The sequence below is a fragment of the Numida meleagris genome, chromosome 12, assembly GCF_002078875.1.
Source record: "Numida meleagris isolate 19003 breed g44 Domestic line chromosome 12, NumMel1.0, whole genome shotgun sequence".
Lineage (NCBI taxonomy): Eukaryota > Metazoa > Chordata > Aves > Galliformes > Numididae > Numida > Numida meleagris.
In genome coordinates this window covers 2665032-2687108 of record NC_034420.1, presented here as the reverse complement: position 1 = coordinate 2687108, position 22077 = coordinate 2665032, and the positions used below count along the sequence as shown (strand labels likewise).

The window sequence follows — 22077 nt, the reverse complement described above, 5'->3', positions numbered from 1 at the left end:
CCATGTAAATGTAAGCCTTTGTAGTTACAAGTTTTTGTAGCTGGAGAATTGTTTTAAAAGGCATGTAATTTATTAGCTATCAGTAGCTGCTTTATTGCCTTGCCGCGCTGCAGTAATAAATAAAAGAAAGTGAGCTGATTTTACAAATGGCACACAAGGTGCACATTTTGTGAAAAAAAGTCTTTTTTTAAAGAATTGGCATTAAATCCTTTTTTTGTGATGACAAAGAGGCTAAGAGTGCAAACTGTATTTTCTGTTTATCGAAAACAGAGTCTCTTTTTCTCGAGGGCATTTTTTCCTATGATCATCAAGGGATTTCAAAAGCAATAAAGTGTGGAATCATTGTTCGACTTGAACAGTATTAAAACTTAGGTTTTAATTTCAGTGAAGTAATAAGATTTGAACCTGTCTCACATTACAGCACTGTAAGGCATTTAGCAATTGTATTTTAAAGGAGGTTTTTAAAATGCAGCTCACTTGTAAGCTAACTGTCTGTCTAATAATTAATAGTTTCTCTTCAGCAGAGGCTGTTGTGAATCATACTAAGAAATCTCGGTTTTGTTAATAACAAATTATGATAATTGTAAGGATGTTAATTCCTAATTAGTTTAAACCTACAATCTTTTTTGCCCCTTTCTGAGATTGATTTTCAAATGAAGACAAAAAAAGTAAGATTGATGGTTTCGGCATGATTTTTACCTTAAAACTAAAAGGAAATTACCCACGTTGATCTGCAAATTTCAGGGAAGGTTCTTCCTTGGCTCGGAGTACAATTCCGCTTCCCACTAACAATCCATGAAGTGTCTAATCCATAAACATACTTTGCATGATTAATGCTAATTCCTGGCTCGGAATTGGGCGTTGACAATAATTCTGCTGAGCCCCAGCCCTTTCTGTGCCGACCCAGTGAGCCCTGGATGCTGGAATTCAGCTGCATGTCCGCAGGAGGATGCTGGACACGTTTTTGCAAAGATATTTCTAGATGTTCCACATGTAAATATTTCTCCGGGTCGTTTGGTAAAGTTTTGGCTGATGAGAGAATCGCAGTCATCGTGAATTGTAGTTGGAAATGGTCGTGTGTGATTTTGGAGGAGGGAGGGGGAAAGTTTATGCACAGGTGCATGTTCAAAGCAGCCATCAGCGTTTAACACTGGAGTGGTGAGCTATGACCTTTCATGATGATTTTGAACGGTAACTGCCTCCATTAGCCATAAGGTTTGTTTCTTTATTTTAGTAGATGGCCTAGACTGTAAATATTAGAGCATCTAAAATAAATCAACATATTATCCTAAGGATACAAAACGTAAGAGCTATTTGTGGTTAGGAACCTTTGACAGATAGTTTGGATGAGGCAGATGATTGCCCGCCTCTCGTATCTGGCTTCCATTGCTATGCCTGCAGGCAGTTTAGTGTTATAGTTGTATATTGATGTCAGGGTTACTACTGAGTGGCTAGCAATGACAGATGTCTATAATTACAGGCAATGCTTCCAGTATTTCAGAAGAGCCAGCCAATGTTGAACAATTATCTTATTTCTGGCTTGCCAAAGAGGGTTGTTCAAATTGCTAGTATTAGCTGTGGTGGCTGTAACACCTCTCCTTATGCCGTGGGATAGATGTGCAAAAAGCACTCTGATGTACAGCTCCGGTGCAAAACCTTTCTAAAATATGTGAGATCACTAAATTTCGTATGCTTAGGGCTTGATCCTGAGAGATGCAGAACACCTGCAGCTATGTTAAAGTCAGTACAGTGAAATACTTTTAGAAATAGAAAATTTAGCAATGTAATAAATAGCTGTGATTTTTATTACTTGTCTTTAAGTGCCAAACCAGTGTGGATGTTAAAGGGTATTAAATGCTAAAGTTTATTGCAGGTAAGCATGCTAAGCGGGCCACTCATTCAGATACAATTAAGCAGCTCAATTAAATGAAATTGGAGAAAACGTTAATAGTTACAGTGGCGAGTAAGAATGGGGATTACTGCTACTTTACCTTCTGGAGAGTTCTGACTCCAGTACAAGAAGAAATCTATCACTGTATTGTAATCCATACAGTATCGGCTCATTTCAATCAGTAGAGGATTTTAAAGCAGCAGTTTACTTTCTTGCTCAAGCAAATGCACGACTGCATAGGTGGCTTGAACCTCTGCAGTGCAGTGTATGGCTCTGATGGAAAACGCAGAGCAGAACTGTGCCTCGAAAACAAAAAATCTTGGGGATGATGTTCAAAAGTAATAGCTACTAATGCTGTTTATCAGCTTTCAGAATAATATTTGTACTTTAACCCCTGGGGGGTAAAAAAAGACAGTGGAATTACAAATCTCTAGCAGTCCTTTACAAGAATGGTAGTCTAGAGACTTTTAAAGCTAAACAGCTGTTTAGCAATTGGCTAACTAAGACTGAGCAGATAAACTAGTTTCTCTTTTTTTCCAGAGAATGCTTCTCGTGCTGCGTCAGTAGTAACAGCAGGTAGTTGGTGGTACATCTCCCATTGCAAGTTCACTAGAACTGTACATTTTTGTCAGGATTTTCAGAAAACAGAGGAATCAGTACAGGAAAAAAAAAAATCAATAAATTAATTAATAAGAAGAAGCTGAGGGAAAATAATTGAAATGAAAAGATCAGTTTCCATTTAAGAAGATGGAAAGCTAGCGTAGCTTGGACGTTCCATGCAGCAAGAGGTGGGGACAGAATCGCGCCCGCAGCGGTTTGCTGGGAGCTCTGTGCTGCGCTGGGCTGACCCAGCTGGGAGCAGCCTGGCACGGGGCATTAGTCCCTCTTGCTATCCACACTGTGGGGACAGAGTATTCCAGCAGCAACTGTGACTGCTGCGTATTTACCTTTTCTGCTTCAACATTCCACTTAGTCACCATAGCAGTGCCCTAGGTTTACAGTAGGAATCCTTCAATTGAGGAATCACTTTGTGCAGTATTTTGATTGAGGCAGGTTTGCAGGCAAGGCAGGAGGTGTTGTGTCATTGATGTAATTGGTACATAGGAACACGCAGTAATGAAGGGCAGAGCAGCCTGCTTGTCTTATTTTGTGTGGTGCAGTGCCCACCTTAATCTTCTCGTCAGAGATCCGTCTGAGATTATTTGGGGCAATTTCTTATGGGCTTTTTTTGTCGTTGTTAAGAGAGCTAATTATATAACAACAAATTAGCTTAGACTCTGAGTTACAAGTGCGTTGAGATCTTACCTCTTTAAGACAGCTGGTCAGGAATGGAGGTTTTAGGGGTGACCAAGGTTTCCTCCCTAGTTAAATGCTGAGGCTTTTTAAGCCCTGAGTTTGGCTGGGAGGTAGAGGTAGTTGATCTGGCACCCTGGTCCACAAACCAGGGAAATGGGTTCCGTTTTTTGTAAATTATCCATGAGATTTGGAAGCTAGATTTCCGCTGCACGTCGTGGAGCTGCTAAGTGCTGAAACTTAAAATACCTGATATTTATTTATAAGTCAGTGGAAATTATGCCTGTGAAGCATGTCTTGATTCGTGTGGAGTTCAGCGGTTGTGGACAGAGGTGTTGGTCGGGGAGCTGGGGAAGGCTGGGCTGCGGGGTGGGCTCCCGGCACAGCTGCTCAGGGCTCGTCGGCAGCACAGCTTCTGTCAGTGCAGAGTAAATACGGTTAAGCTCTGCTTCCCTCAGTATACATGACAAAATACTTTAATGTTGCGGTGATAGTTCTCTGCAGCAAGGCCTGGAGAGCTTCAAGGAAGTTGTAATATCTTAAGCATTTATGCTCTGCCTACGGGTAATAACTTTCCTGTAATTTTCTGAAGATTCATTATCCAAAATCTTAATTCATTATAATAGCCCTTATGAAACATACAGAAACCAACATTTTCTTGTGTTTTCTTATTTGCACAGTACGAGAGATTCATTGCTCTGTTTTAATTTGTTTCATGGGGTGTGTTTGAGTACGTTCCATACAGTGCTGTTATTGAATTTCTGTGACTGTCATTATATAGCCATACAACCTTTAGGAACTCATATTCTGAGCTTCCCAGTTCTGTAATCTGCTTCACATTTAAGAATTGACATAATTAGCTTCTTCAGAGATATAATGATAGCACCAAAAAGAGAAGACCTCCGAAGACAAAGCGAAGTTAAACTTATCTAGGGCCAAAGAGCGGGGAAGTCAGGGAAATAAAACTTTAACGTAATTACCACATTTTTTTGTCTGTTTCTTGAAGTTGCATTTACATGCAGCTGCTTTGCTTTGTAAAACATGGCTTCCACAATTGTATTTCCTCTTTCTTTTTGAAATGTAGCAACTAGAGTTCAAATAGTTCGGAGGTGCAAGGTTCTGTAATTTGGATAACCGATGAGGCTGCTGGGTGGTGAAAGGCCGAGTGGCACCAGAGCTCGTGAGCCTGCTGCTTTCCTTAAACATCCTTATTCCACCGAGGTGCTTTAGCTGTAGTACAAATGGGGCAAAAAAGAAGGATCCCTGGCTCTCTTGCCTAAACACTTGATTTGTATTGCCTGGAGGACCAGCGAAGCTGCTTTCATAGAAAGAGTCATAGAATGGCTTGGGTTAGTAGGGACTGTAAAGCTCACCTGCTTCCAGTCCCCTGACTTGGGCTGGGTGCTGCCCACCAGATGAGGCCCCTTGTGTGCTGCACTGGTGAGAGCACGCTTTGAATACTGTGGTCACTTTTGGGCCCCTCACAGCAATAAGGGTGCTGGAGTTGCTGGAGTGTGTGCTGCAAAGAGCAGCAAAGCTATGAAGGGGCTAGCAAACAAGAGTTAACAGGTGAGGGAACTGGAGCTCTTCAGTGTGGAGGAGTCTGAGGGCAGACCTCGTTGTTCCCTCTCTCCACTGCTACCTGACAGGAGGTTGCAGAGTGGAGGAGTTTGCCTCTTTATCCAGGTGACAGGTAATAGGACGTGAGGAAACAGCCTCAAGTTGCACCAGGGGAAGTCAGATTGGGCATGGGGAAGAATTTGTCACAGAAAGGGAGGTCAGGCGTTGAAACAGGCTGCCCGGGGACGTGTTGGAGTCCCCATCCCAGGTACTTGCAGACACGTGAGCGCGGTACTGGCTGATGTAGAGAAGTGATGGGACCTGAGAGGTCTGGTTGACAGTTGGACTTGTTGACCCTAAAGGTCTTTTCCAACCTTGGTGATTCTGTGATTCTTTAATATAATATGTTTGAAATTGCTATTATTATTGATGGTATTCTGGTATTACTGGTTTCTTCTTTTTTCTTGACTGTCATGACTGCTGCTATCACCTGTGGGTATTGTGACCAGTACTCTGGCTTTTTGTTTGAAGTGGTGATATGAGCCCAACCTTCCTTTAAGGACCTTGGTAGTGAGCTCATACCTGTGAAGCTCATCTGACATTGCAGCCTGATGTTACCACTCCTGTGAATTTTTCACATTCATTCGTAACTGATGTGAAAATTAGTTAACAGCGATCTGATCTCTTATAATGAAGAAGCTCACATTATGTGGCAGTATCCCAGCGTGATTGCGTCACGTTGGAAGTCACAAATCCCACAGCTGGAAGGATTGGGGAATAACTGTGTAAAGGCTCTACCTGGTTGTTTCCTACTGGCAGTTAATTATCCTGCTCCTTGCTCCAAGGCTCCAGAGGGGCCTGCAGCCATGAGCCGTGGCTCTCCTTGCTGCACGGGGGGTGGCCGGGCAGCCCCTGCCCAGCTCCGCCGCCGTGTTCTCGTGCCGTGATGCACACAAGCTTGAGATGAGATCACTTCCACATGCAATTCCGCATCCTTTTATGACCCCCCTTCCAACAGTGTTTTTCTCCTTTTGAATACGTAGCGCGGATCTTTGTTGCTGAAGTGTGTTTTATTGTTGTATGTCCAAAATGCTTTATCATTAATTTTTTATGGAGCTTAAAAGTCTGAGGGCGTTTCGTTGTTGTGGGCTGGGGGTTGTTTGCTCTTCTATTTTTACATCCTAAGAGTGTGTTTCGGTTTGAAAATGATCTTGAAGAATGTGTTTAAAATATCACATTTATTTCAGCTTACGATTTGTCACATTACCGGGCGAGAAGTAGTTTTTATTACAAGCACTGTATTCATGCTGACTTGAAATGACCCTGTCACATGTGAAAACAAATCAGATTGTTGCTGTTAATGAGCTTTTCAATTTACTATTCAGTGGATCAGATAAGTGGATTTAAGAGGTAATGATCCTGCTTAGCACTCAAGCTTGGCTGTCAGATCCTAGCGGTGCTGGGAAATCCCCAGGGACAAAAGCGTTGACACACTTCTTGATGGGATAATGGGAATCAAAGCTAATGGATGATAAAAGGAGTAGTAAGAGTTACAAGGATAATTGTGGATTAAAGCACTGCTCTTTGTCAGCGCGGACTGCTGGTTTACTATTTATGTGTTAAACTCTGATGTGGCGGAGCCGGGTTTGACAGCGGAGCAGAGCTGGTGGGGGCTGCCCCGTCCCCTTGTGCCCACCCTGCCCACCACACTCCTACTTCGGACCGATTCCCCCTCCAAGGAAGGACGTTCTTAGGTTCTGATAAAATTGAGAGTGCTGGAGAGTTTCAGCAGCGTGCTATTGCGAGAGATGGGGGCTGGTTTTTTTAGATCGGAGTATAGGGTTTTTATCACTGGATATATTATTATTGTAGCCATGTTTTGTTTTAAATTACAGCATTTGTTATATTCTTATATGTTATAAATTACACATTTACAGTGTTAATATTTTGTAAAGTTTGAAACAGTATATTCCTTGTTTTTTTATATTCCTTGTTTTTTTTCCTATTTCAATTGTCCTTTCACTGCTGGCATTTGTCACAATAAATTACATTCATACAATTATAAAAGGTGGCATTTTAACTTACAAGATAAGTAAATTATCCTTGATCTTGCTCCAGTTTCTGGTTAGAGCAGCAGATTTACTTGCTCACGCTTTTATTATGCTCTGATTTAAGCTGAAGTTTTTGGTACACAAATTTTTTATTAACTTCCCTAGCGGTAGAATACTGCTGCTTTGGTTTTTAATAAAAGTCGTGGGGTTGCTTCACTAGCAGAAGGGAACGTGGTACAAGGAAATTGAAATACGGTAACAGGAGTTACCTAAGTTAGTGTGGAATATATAATGCCAGCAAACAAAATTGACAGCTAGATGGCACCAGGCTTTCACTGCTGGGTAACCTGTCGCTGCAGCTGCTGGGATTGGTGCTTGCATTTCAGACCTTGGTGATCCTTGACTCGATCACGTAATATGGAAGAATTAAGATTAAAATGCCTGAAATGAAGTGTACTGAGCTGCATGTAGTCTAGTTGTAAGCAGATAGCAGAGCTACTTGCGCTCAGGCTGGAGTGAGTTACAGGACACTGTGAGGGAGTTACACAGTACATCTGCCTTCTGTTTCTCAAGTTGATCCAAATGGATGTTTTTACCCAACCTAGATTTTTTGGCTACTAAAACCAGTAGAAGTTTTTGTGAAGATTACACAGTAAATAAAAAATACAGTTGGTGTGCCCTTTGTATTTGTTACTGCGTCATAACAGCAGTAAGATAACTTGATCTGCAGGATGGGGTGCTGGGAAAGCTTGGCTGGTAACGCGACTTGGAGCTGACGGAAAGGGAAAAATGATACAGCTAAAAGTTATTTGACTGCCGAAGGAAGAGAGCACAAAGCTGAATGCCCAAACAGTAGCTGATTTCCCAGATCTTGTGCTGGGCAGTTCAACAACGTGCAAATGGAAGCTAAAGGCCAATGCTGACTGCCTCCCACTGACCAGCAAGAGAATGTTTCTCCATCTCTTTGCAGCTCTTATAATGAAACCCTCTCTTGAAAGAGACAGATTTGTTCTGTGAACCATAAAGTGAGTTTAATGTGGAAAGTTTACATCTCCTTTGTGGGAAGAGATGAATACAAGGGCAAGTAAAAGCCCACCAGTTCCAAATTCACAAAGCATCATTACAGAGTGTGCACCTCATCTAATAGAAGTGCTTCAGTTAGGTTGGACTGGCAGGCATTTGTGCCTATACTTCTCTTCTGAAAAGTCAAAATCGGGAAAGATTGTAGAACAAATGTTATAACATGTAACATTGATAACATGTTTCTGTTTGAATGTTTATTTCCAGGTGTATGCCCGCATGTCAGAAGTCTTAGGAATAACAGATGACAACCGTGTTCTGGAAACATTTATGACAAAAATGTGAGTTTGTGCTTGGGTTCTGTTCCATATGTATTTTGTTTTGTCTTTAATGCTTACATAAAATCCATGTTTTATTTTACTTCATTAAGTTTGCCCTTGGCTAGAAAAATGTCTTCTGTAAGTTTTTATTATTTAAATTAAGGGAGAACGATTTTAAAAGCACCCATAACTTATTTTCTGAAAATCCTTCAAGCCCCTAAATAAGCACTTCCAGATAGATGCACCCTCCTGAGAGCCTGCATCACTTCTAGAAATGGCTTAATGTGAGAAAGCCGAGATTTCATTGTCCCTGAGCAAGAGCCTGTCCTAGCATAAGTAGATCCCACCCATCCCGAGTTCATTCCTGCACCCTCAGATGCTGATAGAATTACTTGTAAAGCTTCAAAGTAACTCAGAGTGGAGAGTTAACCAAGTTAAACAAATCTTTCTTAGTGTTGGGGAGACTCCTGTCGTTTGCTTTTTGTTAATATCTGGCAAAATTTACTCTCAGAGGCGTGGATCCACAAAGAACTCCTACCGAAGGGGTAGGAAGTATTAACTTTGTGTCTTCTAAAGCTGGTCTGTAGGGCTGTTACAAACTTCCAGTAGACAGATCTACTAGGGAAGCATCTCTACTGCTGTTACCAGGCTAGCCATGACCTGTTTAGAGAGTATTGAAAACCAGTTGTCTTTTGCTACCATAAGCATCAACCTGGAGAAATAGTCTCAGTTGGGACAAGGTCATTTTCCAATGTGACTTAACTTTTCCACAGAAAACAAAGCATAAATGTTTTGCTTCCTCTAAACCAGAACCTGAGTTTTGCATCCTGCCTAATGATAATGATAGTACCCATCAAACCTTGACGTGTATCCGGTGATGAATGGAGAAATATTGATACTTTCCGTACACTTTCTAGAAGTAGTTCATGTCAGGAAATTAGACAGCTAGGATTCATTTTATTGTTTCAAAATAAAGTGAAACTTGAACACGTGAGGGAAAAGGGGGAAGGAGGTCTCCCCTGGGGAGACCACATGCACTGGTTTGCTTTTTTTTTCTGCTTGTTGATACCATTGCAAAGAAGTCTGTTACATTTGCTAACTGAGGAAATAGCAGAATATCACTTGACAAGTATGGTAACCACTGCATGTGTTTAGTTTGGATGTGGCTGCTTTTTCTCAAGCATTGTAAATCCGGAAAATAAGATAGTTAGGGTTTTAATGTTACGTGGAAGATTTTAAAAGAAAACCAGATAAGCAAAAGGCAAAAATCGGTGCTGCTTTTTAGATTACACATTCATTGTTTTTATTTTCTCTTGCTCTGTGGCTTACTATACTTTTCTCCAAGCATGCAGTTTAGGAATTGTTCATTGACTTGTTTGAAGATCATTTTCATTTACTGAGTGGATGTTCCAGCTTGAATCGAATGGTTCAATCAGTATCTTTAAGAGCTGGTTGTGAAGCTGTTGTCCAAACAAACTCATGTTTATGCTAATTAAAATAAGCTAGCTTCTCCCCAGTGGTGGCACGTTGACTGGAAAATCTGGGTGTGAAACCAAAACATACCACACATAACCCAACAAGCAGAGTCTTGTGGGGCGATCCAGTGTGGCAGCATTTTAGATGATTGCTTACCAACTCTGTGTACATTCGAAGAGCAGTGGGCAGGATACACAAATGTGAGACCATACACCTCTTTCTCTTAAAATATACTCTGAATAAAGCATTCTCTTAATAACTCATCAAGTCAGTTAGTTCAGTCATCAACAGAAAACAGTTTGAGATGCTATTTCTCGTAGCAACTAGTAGCTGCAGTAGCCACTGTTCAGTTTATGGTTTACAGGTTGCATTAAATACATATTTTTCAAAGTACAGGAATATTTTGAGATTTGTCAATGTAATAGCTGTCCTTCAAACCTTCTGACAATAGTTTGAAGTTCTGCAGTCACATCACACCCTAGACGCTTGATCACTTTGCCATTAGAATTTAATGAATGTACCTTTTACTGAATTTCTCCTGAAATGTTTCTGGAGAGCTGGAGTTTTACGTAGGCAGGATGTTCCTTAATGGATCTATTTTCATCGTAGTCTTACCAGGAATTTCATAGAGTAGCCCTCTTAACGTTCGATGCCTTTGCTTGCGGAAACAATCATCTTAAAAGGTTGTGTGTGGCAGGGGAAAGGCCAGCTGGAAAAATACCTACCCTCAAAATCATTTTTTTTATAATATGCAGCGTGTCTTACGCCTTCTCAGCCGTGTTCAGCAAAGCTCGGTTTTGTAGCAACAATAGAGTAGGTTCAAGGAGGGTTAAGCTGGGAGGAGTTAGGTGAAGGTGAGGATGGGCAAGGGAGAGCAATGGGCTTTTGAAGGTGCTAGTAGGGCTGCAGGGGGCAATAAGGTTCTGGAGGACACCATGACTTAAGGTCCCGGTCTGTGTCCGTAAGCTTTCTCCTGCTTAACCTGTTGCCTGGGAGTACTTGTTTTCACAGCCACAGGCTGTTCTTCATCTGTGTTGATTTCTCTGTCCTTGTTACTACCACTTCCTCCCAAAACAGGCATCTTACATCTTCTTGTGCCTCTTGGACTACTGGGAAGTGGATCAAGGCCGGTACTCTTGAGGCAAGGAGTGACACACTGTATACAGAAATGACAGCAGTCATTTCCTTCACAGTTTATTGTGACATGCTTTTGAGCAGTAGCTCTTCACCTGCCTTGATCCTTCCCTGTATAAGCAAGGTAAGAGGCAAGGGAATATTTAGACTGGGATGGTTCTAGTTTCGTCTTCTCCTTGAGCTTCTCCTGGGCATTTGGTACTAAGTGCCTTGTATTTCAGTGGCAGGCACCCCTCCTTTTCTTCACTAATTCTTTGTTAGGCTCTTATGGTTCTTTTCAGTTACACCAAATACATGTGGAAGTGATTTGAGATGAGGTAGATCAACAGAATGTTCACACAGATGTTTAATACCGTTGGTCATGATAAAATAACCAAAACGTGAATTTATTCAAAACACATATCCCAACACTACTGTTGGATTTTTTTATTTTTTTTTTAATGTAACTGCTACAATAATTTTGCTGTGGTGGGTACACATGTACATACATATAAATACATTTTTCCATGTCATGGTGTTTAAATACTACTAAAGTATAAAAAGTCTGAATCTCTGCATATTTTCCTGAGTGCTTCATGAACCACAGCAAACTAAATCTTGGTACTCTTATTCACAATGGTATGTGCATTTTTTTAATATTCACCTTTGTCCAGCTCTAATGAAAATATATCCAATCACTGCCATTGAGCCACAGAGAGCTTTTATTGTAAATGATTATAATCTACAAGAAATAATTAAAATATGATTGTACAGTGCCTTCTTCCCAACAAATTGCTGTCTTTGTTGTTTCTGAAACGTAATTATCACATAAGGAAGAGATTTTCAATCTTCTTAGGGGTTTGGGATATCCATTTTTCTTACATTTTATGGGAATTTGGTAGGAGACACTAAGCAATTTCGAAAGTTTAGTTTAAAATGTATGATTCTTTTTGTCTTCATGATTTTAATAACAAAAGCATATCTGTACAAGCGTATCCTTGAGACAAAGGCTATTCCTGAATGTGCATGGTTAAGGCTTTCCAATTCATGCCATCTTTGCATAAGCTTGTATGTGTTTTCACTCTCTCTGCTCTAATTTTTTTTTAACAAAATAAATAAACCCAAAGATTGCTGATTTACAGCAGTTGTTATCTCTTCTGGCTGGGTGGCAATGTATATTTGCAGCTCAGTCAAATCTGCTCTGTATGTGAGGTGTAGTAATCTATGCATGTGCAGTAGCTGCGGTGTTCCTGGCGTTCCTCAGATGTATTGTGGTAACATGCCTGACCATTACATTTCAGCAAAGGGGTTCAAGGCTTCCTGGAAAGAGGATGGATGAATTCTTTGGGCACTTGCAAATGGTCTGTAAGCGATATATGAGCACCTTGGCATACAGTGATAAATGGAGAAGGTACCCACCATCCATACGACCAAATGAATTTTCCTTCTTTGTACAGTATATAGTCACTCTTCAGTGCTTCCTTTTCTGTGCTGACTTTATGCTTTCCCACCCTCCATCCAAATCTTAATTTTTTAAGTTACTTTGCACATTTTTCAGTTCTTTCTTGTAAGCTGGACATTCCACCTCTATGATCCACCAGTATAATTTCCAGTCCTCAGCTGCCTTAGGAACTAATACATCTTTTATGAAGGACTGTCCTTTGGTGTACACCATACTTGCTTTCAGTACGAGTGTGATATAGGCTGTGTATCTAAAGAGGTGTTTGTCCAAATCATGCAGTGAGGGTAGGACAGGAAATCAAGGGCTGTGAAATGAATTGGGAAAAAAAAAAAGTCACGAAATGCATTTCCAGGGCTAGAAGTGGATATATTTGTTTCGTTTCTTTCTCTAGTCATAATGACTGGGAAAATGCAAATAATTGTGATTCTTCTGTGAACGGGCAACCCTTTTCCCAGAGAACTGTAAATGAGAATACATTATCATTATTCACTTTCCCCTTCTATATTGAAGGTAAAAAATATTAAGTCTCTTACAGTTATCTTTTTAGGTCACAAGGTTATTATAATATATAATAACCAGAGGTTATTGGTGTGCTGGTGAAACTGCGTTTGTAACAAGTTATGGTGACAGGGGAAGTCTCAGAGCAAACTGTAGGGTTCTAAGGGGTGAAGGCTGTGAGGCTTCACCTCCTTTGGGGTAGCTTTTAGAAGCCAGGCTTCTGTTCTTGTCCTCGTAGAAGGACGACCTAGAAGGAAATAGCTGAAAATTGTCTGGGTTCTTAATGATGTTCCATTTGAAATCTTTTGAAATTCTCATAGTTTTACAGCAGCAGTAGCATAGGTTCACTCTTCCATTTTCACATGTGTAGTTCAGTATTTTGATACCAGGATTTTGTTACCAAAATTGGAAAAATTCTGCCATTTTTTTTTTATTTCCAGTTCTCTTGTACTTGCCTTTAAAATGTGTTCAGTGCCCATTACCATAGCCGTTTTTGTGAATTTGGCATTGATACAACTTTTGCTGAAACTCTTTATTTTCTGTGACTCATTCGAAGTTTTACAATTGGTTGCTCTGACTCAGTTTTGTTCAGTTCACGTGATAAATTAATAAGCCACTTGAGAGAGAAAAAGACAGGGACCCTAGCACTTGGATTTAATCGCTGTCTTGCAATGAATTCTCCGAGTGCTGTAGATTTTTCTCCTCCTTCATTGCGTGGCATCTCTTCCTTACATGGTGGTATACAGCTTTCTGTATTCAGAGATTCCTCTGTGGATCTTTACAAATCTTCTTGGATACTTACAGTGTTTCATAGATGTTTCTTAACTATTAAATTTTATACGCTTTTCATATTGCCTGATATTGATAAGGCAAGTACAGAAATGGGAAGTGTTAAGATTGTAATTAAAATTTTTCAGCTACTGTTCACTCACAAGTGCTTCTTTAGCTTTTAGATTATTACTCCATCCTTCAGAATCCAAGTATAACCATGAGTGTACAACCATGAGAAGATATTTTTTAAATAGTGCCCTGAATCATTGAAGAGATTTCTTTATATAGTTTTAAGTTTCTCTTCAAGCTGTTGCTGTGACTTCTTGTTTTACTTTAAATATCGTACATTTGGCTACTGAAACACAAAGATTTTGCTCTTTTGCAAAATAGCCTTTTTATTATTTTGATATTGTTGTCAAATCTGGATAGTCCAAATTCATTTTTATTGCATTGCATGGTGTATACTTGTTAAGGATTTAGTGCAACTGTAAACATCTCCAGAACTCCACGGTAGGGATAAACTGTGAATTATGAACTTGCTAGAATGGGCTCTTTCTTCAAGGTAACCTGAACCTTTGTAGCTCTTCATAGAGATTTTATTAAGTAAATCGATATTTGTTTGTAAATATTAATTGAGGAATACTGCTTTGGTAACTGCATTGTTATTTGCCTTTTCCTGAGCAAATAATACTAAGCAGATGCCTTAAACTGCCTTCTTGAGTTTATAACTTCCTGAAAAAGAGATTTAGCCTGTAAATATGTAGAAGATGGCAAAAATCAATGCTGATTTTAAAGCACTTAACATCCCTTATTCAGGTTCTCCGTTCCCACAATTTTACATCCAGCTGCTGTCTCACCATCTAAGTAGCTGCTGCCGATTGTACCTCTTTCATCATCAGCTTTCATCAATAGATCTGATAGTTGCAAGTCAGAGTCATTGTGCATATTCTACAGACACGGAAACTGAGGGATGCACATGTGAACTTACTTACTCTTCATCACTTACCAGTTGAGATACGCCCTAGGAATTGGTTTCCTCCGTCAGGAGTAGGCATCGTGGCTTGTGAGCCGGGAAGCACTGCCTTGTACTTGCATGGGCTGTGTGTCAGGAGGCCGTGATGGCCCATCCTTGTCGCGCCAGATGAATCCGGGATCAGCAAACTCCCCTGTCAATCTCTTACACAATATCATCTCTCTCTCAGGAGGAAGGGGGATTTTCAACTTTCTTCTGGCTTTTTTGATGAGTTAAAGGAAGTGCTGGATGTCCCACAGAAGGAGGGCACAGTACTTGCCTTTAAAAAAGGGAGTAAAGAGCAAGCAACCTGTTGTAGGCCACGCAGCTGGGTAGGGATTCTCAAAGAAGTACTGGAAAATTTACTGCTAGTCAGTGTGAAACTGTCATCCATGTGTTTGGGGTTTATCTTTGCTGGGACTTGATAGCTGGGTTTTACAACAGAAACACTGTATCAGAAACACATTGGATCAGGAAGATTGTTGGCTGGGCCCAGCTGGCATTCCCATTAGAAACTTGCAAATGCCAGGCTGCAAGACCAGCAACTCTTCACTTGCTGTTGTAACCACTCCTCACTTGAGAAGAATGGCATTCCTTTGCTTCGTGGGGCAATGTCTCAGAGGGACTCAATTAAGAGAAATGCAGCATCCACTGTATATCTTGAGTGTTAGCTGGAAAAGGAAAGCAGGGATTAGTACAAGAACCGTAAGGCAGAATTTCAGTTGAGTGCGTTGTTAGCTCAGTGCATCTCGCCCTCTAGTTTTTTTCCATGCTTCATTTCTCATATGCTGAAGGGAAATTAGAGCAATTTGGTTTTAGCTCGTGGAGAATTAGGCAGAGGAATACTGCAGAAGTCAAGTGTCCCGATTTTGTGTTGAAAAGTGAGATAAATATAGGTAGGGGTAAGCCTCGCTTAGGTTTTTTCATTATGACACACCACAGAGGCATATTGATGGATTTATTTTTTAATGGGGATATTTAAAATATGGATATTATAAAAATAGTAGAATACCTTGTTCAGAGAAAAAAGCACTTGGCATGCTTTTATAGCATTTTCTGTCTCATAAATGGAAAATCGTAAGACATATCACAGGAATATGTTCGTAATATAGTGCTGTGCTAGTCTGAGCTTTTGCATGGCGATTCTCAGAAGGAGGAAATCATGTTATAAAATCACTTTTTTTTTTTTTTTTCAATTTGTTCTAGTGTTACAAATCTTAAATACCGGGGAAGATGTGAGCCTGTGATTTCAAGAACTCTTCAGTTTCTAAATGACCTTTCTGTTGGATATCCTTTTTACGGTATATGACACTATTTGCACATAATAAGGTACAAATTAATGAGATTTTTGTTGGTGTTTCATATGCCACATTTGAAAACAAACTAGGATGTTAATGTTTATTTGCTTTGGTTTATCTTTTCCGATGCATAGTTACTGTTTTTTATAAAAGGCATGCTTATTTTCACCTATTGCTTATTAACAAAAGAGAAATACAACTAGTTGCTTATGGCCATCTATCCCATTCCTAATCTTAAAGTTAATGCTGTCGTTGAGTTCAACTGTATTGAGAACAGGGCTGATTCTGTAAGCAGTTGGGAACAGGACTGGTTCTGCTTTGATGATGTATAAACGAAGAGGCACAACGCTGTTCTTATCTTTGCCTGATTCAAAGTTCCTCGCTGTGTCAGTGTCATTGTTTTACTGGAAAAATCATAACAGTGTATGGTTTTTTTGGTCTGGGTTCTCGTATGTTTGTGAAAGTTTCCCCAGGTCATTACTGTTAACTATCTATTAGCTATTAGCTACTGTTAGCTATCGATTGCCAACCTTTTCTCCCTTGTTCTACTATTTACTTGTGTATTGTAAGTTGGAGAAGAATTATTATTCTTTGAATTTTCGGTGAGTTGAGCAAGAAGATTAAAAACAAAAAAAGATAATTTTTGCTGTGACAAAATATTTAAAGGTATACAGCAAGTAATAAACGATCAGAGCTCATAAAAACATTCTGTTGGGAAATCCTTTGCTATTTTAAAATAAAAACAGCTTTTTAGTGGATTTCTAGAGAAGATTGTTAGACAAGCAGAGGGGAAAGCAAGTAGAATATGACATCCGAATTCTCCATAGGACTCTAATCGCATAAGAAGAATTTTAATATATTTCTATCAGTACGAAGATGACATTCCATAAGTTAATTTTGTTTAGTGAAAAATCATGCAATGTATACTTTTCTGTGTTTGTTTGACACACCGTTGAACAGCCAACTGAGGTTATTTTGGATATGCACGTGTTTATGTTCTCATGGCATCACAGAATTAGGACCGGAAAGGACTTGAAAGCAAAACGTCACTAAAAAATTTCATAAAAACAGAAGAGGAGACATTTATTGAATTAATAAGATTTATGAAGAGACTAATGAGCTCTCTCCTCTTTCATAGGATATGCTTATTGCTTCGGTAGGGTTCGAAACATAAAAGTAACCAAAAAATTGAACATGGTGCACCTAACTTACAGTGTCTGCTGATTTATTCCTATTTGTATGCTCGCTGAAATTATCAGCCTCATACTTCTGTTAAAGCCAATAAGCATGTATCGTTTCATACTGGGTTATGGAGGCTTTCAGAGGCATTTATTCACATGCTAACTCTCAAAAATGGGGGTCAGTATAAAGTACTGATGAAAATGATACTTTTTCCAAGGCTGAAATGCCGGGATAGTTTTAGTTTTCAAATTACTCAAATTATATTTGCAGTAAATGAGTTTCTGCTCATGAAATAGACATAATAATGTCAGGACCTAGAAAGGATGAAAAAGTAGATATTTAATAACCCAAGCTCTCGTGAAGAATAAAATTGTGATGAAACTGTATTTTTCTTGGCAGAAACTTCCCAACAGTTGCAAGACCATTTTCAGATGTGTAGTCCCCTATGCGTAGTCACAATGTAAAGCAGCGCTGCCTCCATAAATATGCATCTTAAACCTCATTGGAAATGTTTAAAGGAAAATAGAAATTCACCAAAAATATAAATACCAAAAAAGAGAGACAATTCTTTTTCAATGGAAAGAGTTCAGACAAGAATTCCGAGAGCAGCAGCTATTCTGCTTAGCTGGGTGGGGTTGTACAAAGACAGCTTTAATGCCGGTTCACTTCACCGTGATGTTGTATTAGTTAAGTTTAAAATTGTGTTCCCTGGCAAACCATAAAAGATTTCGAAAGTATTAGACACCCACTTTTGTGCTGGAATTTAATATGCAACTTTTTATTGGAAAATAATCGTCCTTGTCTGGCAAAATCCACCATGCAATATTTCTGTTAGTAGGCATAATGCAATAAAGACAGGGAGGGCTATTTATCACTACAAATTTTGAGGATTTCAGGATTCTTTTTATTATTTTAATATATTTCTTTGGTATTAAATCAGAAAAATGATAAATTACACCTGTCGACGCTGTTTTTCTTTTTTCCCAGAAAATGATGTACAACCCAATTTCACTGGTCATTTTGGCTTTTAAAGATATGTATTTTTTTCCTATAAAAAACTCTACCAATAGTTTTTTTTTAATAATAATACTGAAGTACTTTTTATTTCAAACATATGAAGTAGTTTATAACTACTTCCTGGCATTGCAAACTTTGCCCTTTTCACATTATATTAGTTTTTTTAAACGGCGTTAGGTATATATTGCTGGGAAAGAAGCAGTATGTTGTTAAGATGCTGGATCCAGTGGATCAATGTTCGGTATTTGATATAGATTAAACTGTGGCTAGCCTGAAAGGTTAAAAAAATAATTTATTTAATTTCAGTACTCGTCCTGTAAGTCAATCAGCTTCTAGACAGTCTTTGAAATTGGGTTGAGGTTTTTTTGGTGTGTTTAACAGTCTGTTTATTTTGGGGGAGGGAATGATTCTCTAGGATTAAAGCAGAAATTATTCCAGTAACTCTACTGTATAATAGAAAAATGTAACAACGAGGAAAAAACATAAGGCATTATTAACAACAAAGGCAACAAATGATTGGAGCTGGTGTCACGGTTTACATTACTTTCACAATTATTACAGGTTTGCATATTTTGAAATATATTAGCCCAATTTGATTTCAAAGCTCAGTTATTTGAATTATAAATCATTATGTCCCTCCTAGCTGATCAGTCCTGAAATATCTTTGAATTAATTTACATAATGGAATGTTAGTCATTCCTTTATGTCTTGGAAGCTGTAGTGCTCCCTCATGCGCATTTAGTTCTTTCTAATAATTAACTTTTCCCCTGTATATTTCTGTATCAAAATACACACAGTTTCATTTTTACTTTACACAGGGGCATGAGTTAAAATATTTGTAGAGACTCTGAATTCTTTATCGATGTCTTTGTTAGACTTACAACGTTATGGAAGGCTTTCTCTCTTAACAGGAAAAAATAAAGTACAAACTGTAGCTTTGCAGTATAAAAATGTGAAAATGTTGCAGATTGAAGAAGAATCATCTTAAAACTAGATTAGGGGATTTTCTAATAGCAGCTGTGAAACCTACTGGTACACTTTCATCCATTTAAAAAGGATTTAATCCATTTAAAATGAAAAGGGAAATTGTTTATTCCTATAAAAGTAATCCAACACTACAACCAATTATATGCAAGAATGGCAGAGTGAAGCACTTGGAGAGGAAAAGGAAAAAAAGCAATAATAGGAGTTATGGGTGTTTGTGCATACGTGAGTATATGCTCTCCTGCAAAGTTATACTGTTGCATACTGATTATTTCCTAAAGAACTCAATCAGTGCCAAGGATAAATAGTATTCAGTAAATGACTCCTATTTTTATAATACTGGTGAAGTGCACCAACCCATAAGTCCTTTTATCTCACGTTTTTGATGCGTATTTCTGCTTCTTGAATTTTTTTTTATGGTATTTTTGAAAAAATGCCTTAGTACACTTGGATATATCAACGCAGAACCAAAACACTGGAATTTAAGTGACTTGCTGGAAGTTAAGCAGCAATTCACTTTGACCATTCTCTCCTTGTTTGCAGATGTCCCTGAAGGCAGCTGTACCTGCAGCACAATAGCTGTGCCTGCAGTGCAGTATTGGCCAATGTTATCTCCTTCCTCCAAGTCCAGATGTTTGAATCATTTGAGATAGGAAGTCAGTGTGTCATCATGCTGCTAAAGGTGTTTGTGTTCATGCTGCCGGGAAAGGATTCAAGCTGTGAAAAAAGTCTAGACATCCTTACTTTTAAGGGCTTCTGCAATGTAATTTTTGCAAGTTCAACTTCTGTTTTAATACAAAATAGGTTACTTTTGTGTTACTTAGTGCATCCCCCTGGGAGCCATTTTTCATACAACCAAGTGCAGATGTGCTGAGGCCGGGACTAGGCCGCTTTTGTCCGGAGCTGGAGAGCTGTACTTGTGCTGTCCTGAGACCAGCACGATGCAGCCTTCCTGCCATGGTGCTTTCCTGGTGTCTGCACCGTCACCGGCTTGGGTTTAGCCAGTGTGTGGAATGGGAGAAGTCAGTTAATGCTGAGCAGTGTTCTGCTCTGAGACTTTGTATGCTCCTAAGAAATTGATATTCAGTTCTTATACACCTGAAAATACTTTCAGTGTTTAACATAGCTTAGTATGTATGAGATACATGTTTATCTACTGTAACTGAAGCAAATGAGACAGGCCCATAAGATTGCCTCTGTGGTTTGGAGGCCGTGACATCAGCGCTGCTTAGGGCTGCTGCCAGTCCATTGCCAGGTGCCCATCTTCAGCACAACCAGCTGCAAAAACACTTCTGCCAGGCTGATAACATGGGGCTATCTGAGGTAAAATAAAAATAAATACCTTTTTTTTAATCAGAAACTCTGTTTGATTTTATAAAAGTCATTTCCTTCATTTGTCTCTTTTGTGACTAGAATATACGGCGTGACAAGTAATTGCTTTAATTAATAATGGATTATAGTCTTTAGCGTTCTGAAGAATATCTCCATGACACGTTTCCAGATGAAATTCAAGATTTTCTTAATTTACATGTGTTGTTGTTTCAGCTGGGACTTTTTTCTCCCTGAAAAATCCTGTAAGTTTGTACAACCCGATTATGTAATGGTAATGTTGCAAGGCTGGTACTTCCTTAACACCTGCTACTTATAGTCTCCTAAAAAGACTTGTGAAAATAGATGCTGTGAAATTCATGCTTCAGAATCACACGGTAAGTTTTCTTACAACGTTAAAGAATGTGAAGTTCATGGTAAATGTTGTGGAACACTTAACTTTTCATACACTTGTGTTTCAACAGAGTAAGCATTTCCCTTTCTTGGACATCAGTGGTAATTACAGCCTCAGTGACCTTAGGTGCCGGACAATGTTCTACACTGCTCTCACTCGTCTTCTCATGGTAGATTTAGGTAAGATCCTCCTCAGCTGTCCCTGTGACGGCTTGGTGTCTTCTTATGCATTTGTAATGCTATGAATCTTTATGGTAATTTAACCAATTAAACAGCAGTTTAATTGCACGATAAATACTTACGTTTGTATTTAAATCACTGCCTATCAACTTTAGAGATTTATGGCATCATGCGGTGGCAGCCTATGTGTTCCCTTCTGTTGGAGAAATAACTAAGGCATGTTGGGTTTTTTTTTTCTTTTTGCACAGAAGCATTTCCTGTTCCTAAAAGGAGGCATTTACAAAATGAGGGACTGAATAAGTGCTTCTTATTGTGTGCTTAAAGTGCTTTCAAGGTGGTGTACTGATTGTGCCAGAACTTTACAGCTTCAAATAAAAGTTTTGTTTGTTTCATTAGTTCATGCAAGTTCTCGATATACAGAGACCCTCAGAGTTTAATAAGAACATTGATCAGAGTTCTGCAGTTCAGCCTGCAGCACTTGGGGTTATATCTTGAGTTGTCTTTTGGAAATGAGAGAGTTTAAACATGTAAAACTCAGTGCACATGTTAATAGCTAGGTGTAAGAGTGGATTCAATCACATCGAATCCTGGCCCTGCCTTTTGCCACCTGAATAAAATGTGGAGCTCCATCTGCATTCTTACCTCTCTGTTGTCCAGGCCGGGGAGGTTGAGGTTGTCAAAATGATCACTGCAACAAACCATACGTTAGAGAAGCTGATAGTGAACAACGAATACATCATGACTCAAATTGCCTCAGTTCTGGTCAGAGGCCCAGAGCTGGTCAGAGCTGTAGGCCTATATCAGCCGGGGATCCACCTGACAGAACGCTTTCGTGAGGGCAGCCATCTGTAGATGTTCTAAGATGGGGCTGCTGATGAGGGCTTTCAAAAAATAACGCAGCAAGTCTTTCATGTACTGATTTCTAATCCTCACACAAGGACTTAACTGGGCAACATGTGCAGAGGAGATCGACGCAAAGTTGTAAGTCAATAGTATTTGAAATTCCCTTTGATGTTAATGGGTGCCCGTACTGTCTGCTGCTAAACAGTGATGAAAATGGTTGAGTTGGAGACAAGACCAAACTATATTCATCGGCTTTTTCTTAAAGAATGGCAGCTGTGACCTGGACCTGCCTTTACTTGGCTAAGTATCATATTAATGTAAGCAGTAGTAGATACCTTCTTCAAGGTTACACATATAGATTCAGTGATGTTTCCTGTAGGTGAA

At 39.3% G+C, this 22077-nt stretch overlaps 1 protein-coding gene across 1 annotated transcript in view; it reads left to right on the top strand.

Annotated features, from left to right (window-relative positions):
- RANBP17 (RAN binding protein 17) overlaps positions 1 to 22077 on the top strand; it is a gene marked incomplete at its 5' end in the record, with an annotated part of 152996 nt that overhangs the window by 73955 nt on the left and 56964 nt on the right. Inside the window, 4 exons of the mRNA XM_021410843.1 lie at positions 8083 to 8156; positions 15674 to 15754; positions 20591 to 20654; positions 20742 to 20850. Coding sequence (XP_021266518.1) covers positions 8083 to 8156; positions 15674 to 15754; positions 20591 to 20654; positions 20742 to 20850 — 328 coding nt within the window. The remainder of the gene's footprint in view (positions 1 to 8082; positions 8157 to 15673; positions 15755 to 20590; positions 20655 to 20741; positions 20851 to 22077) is intronic.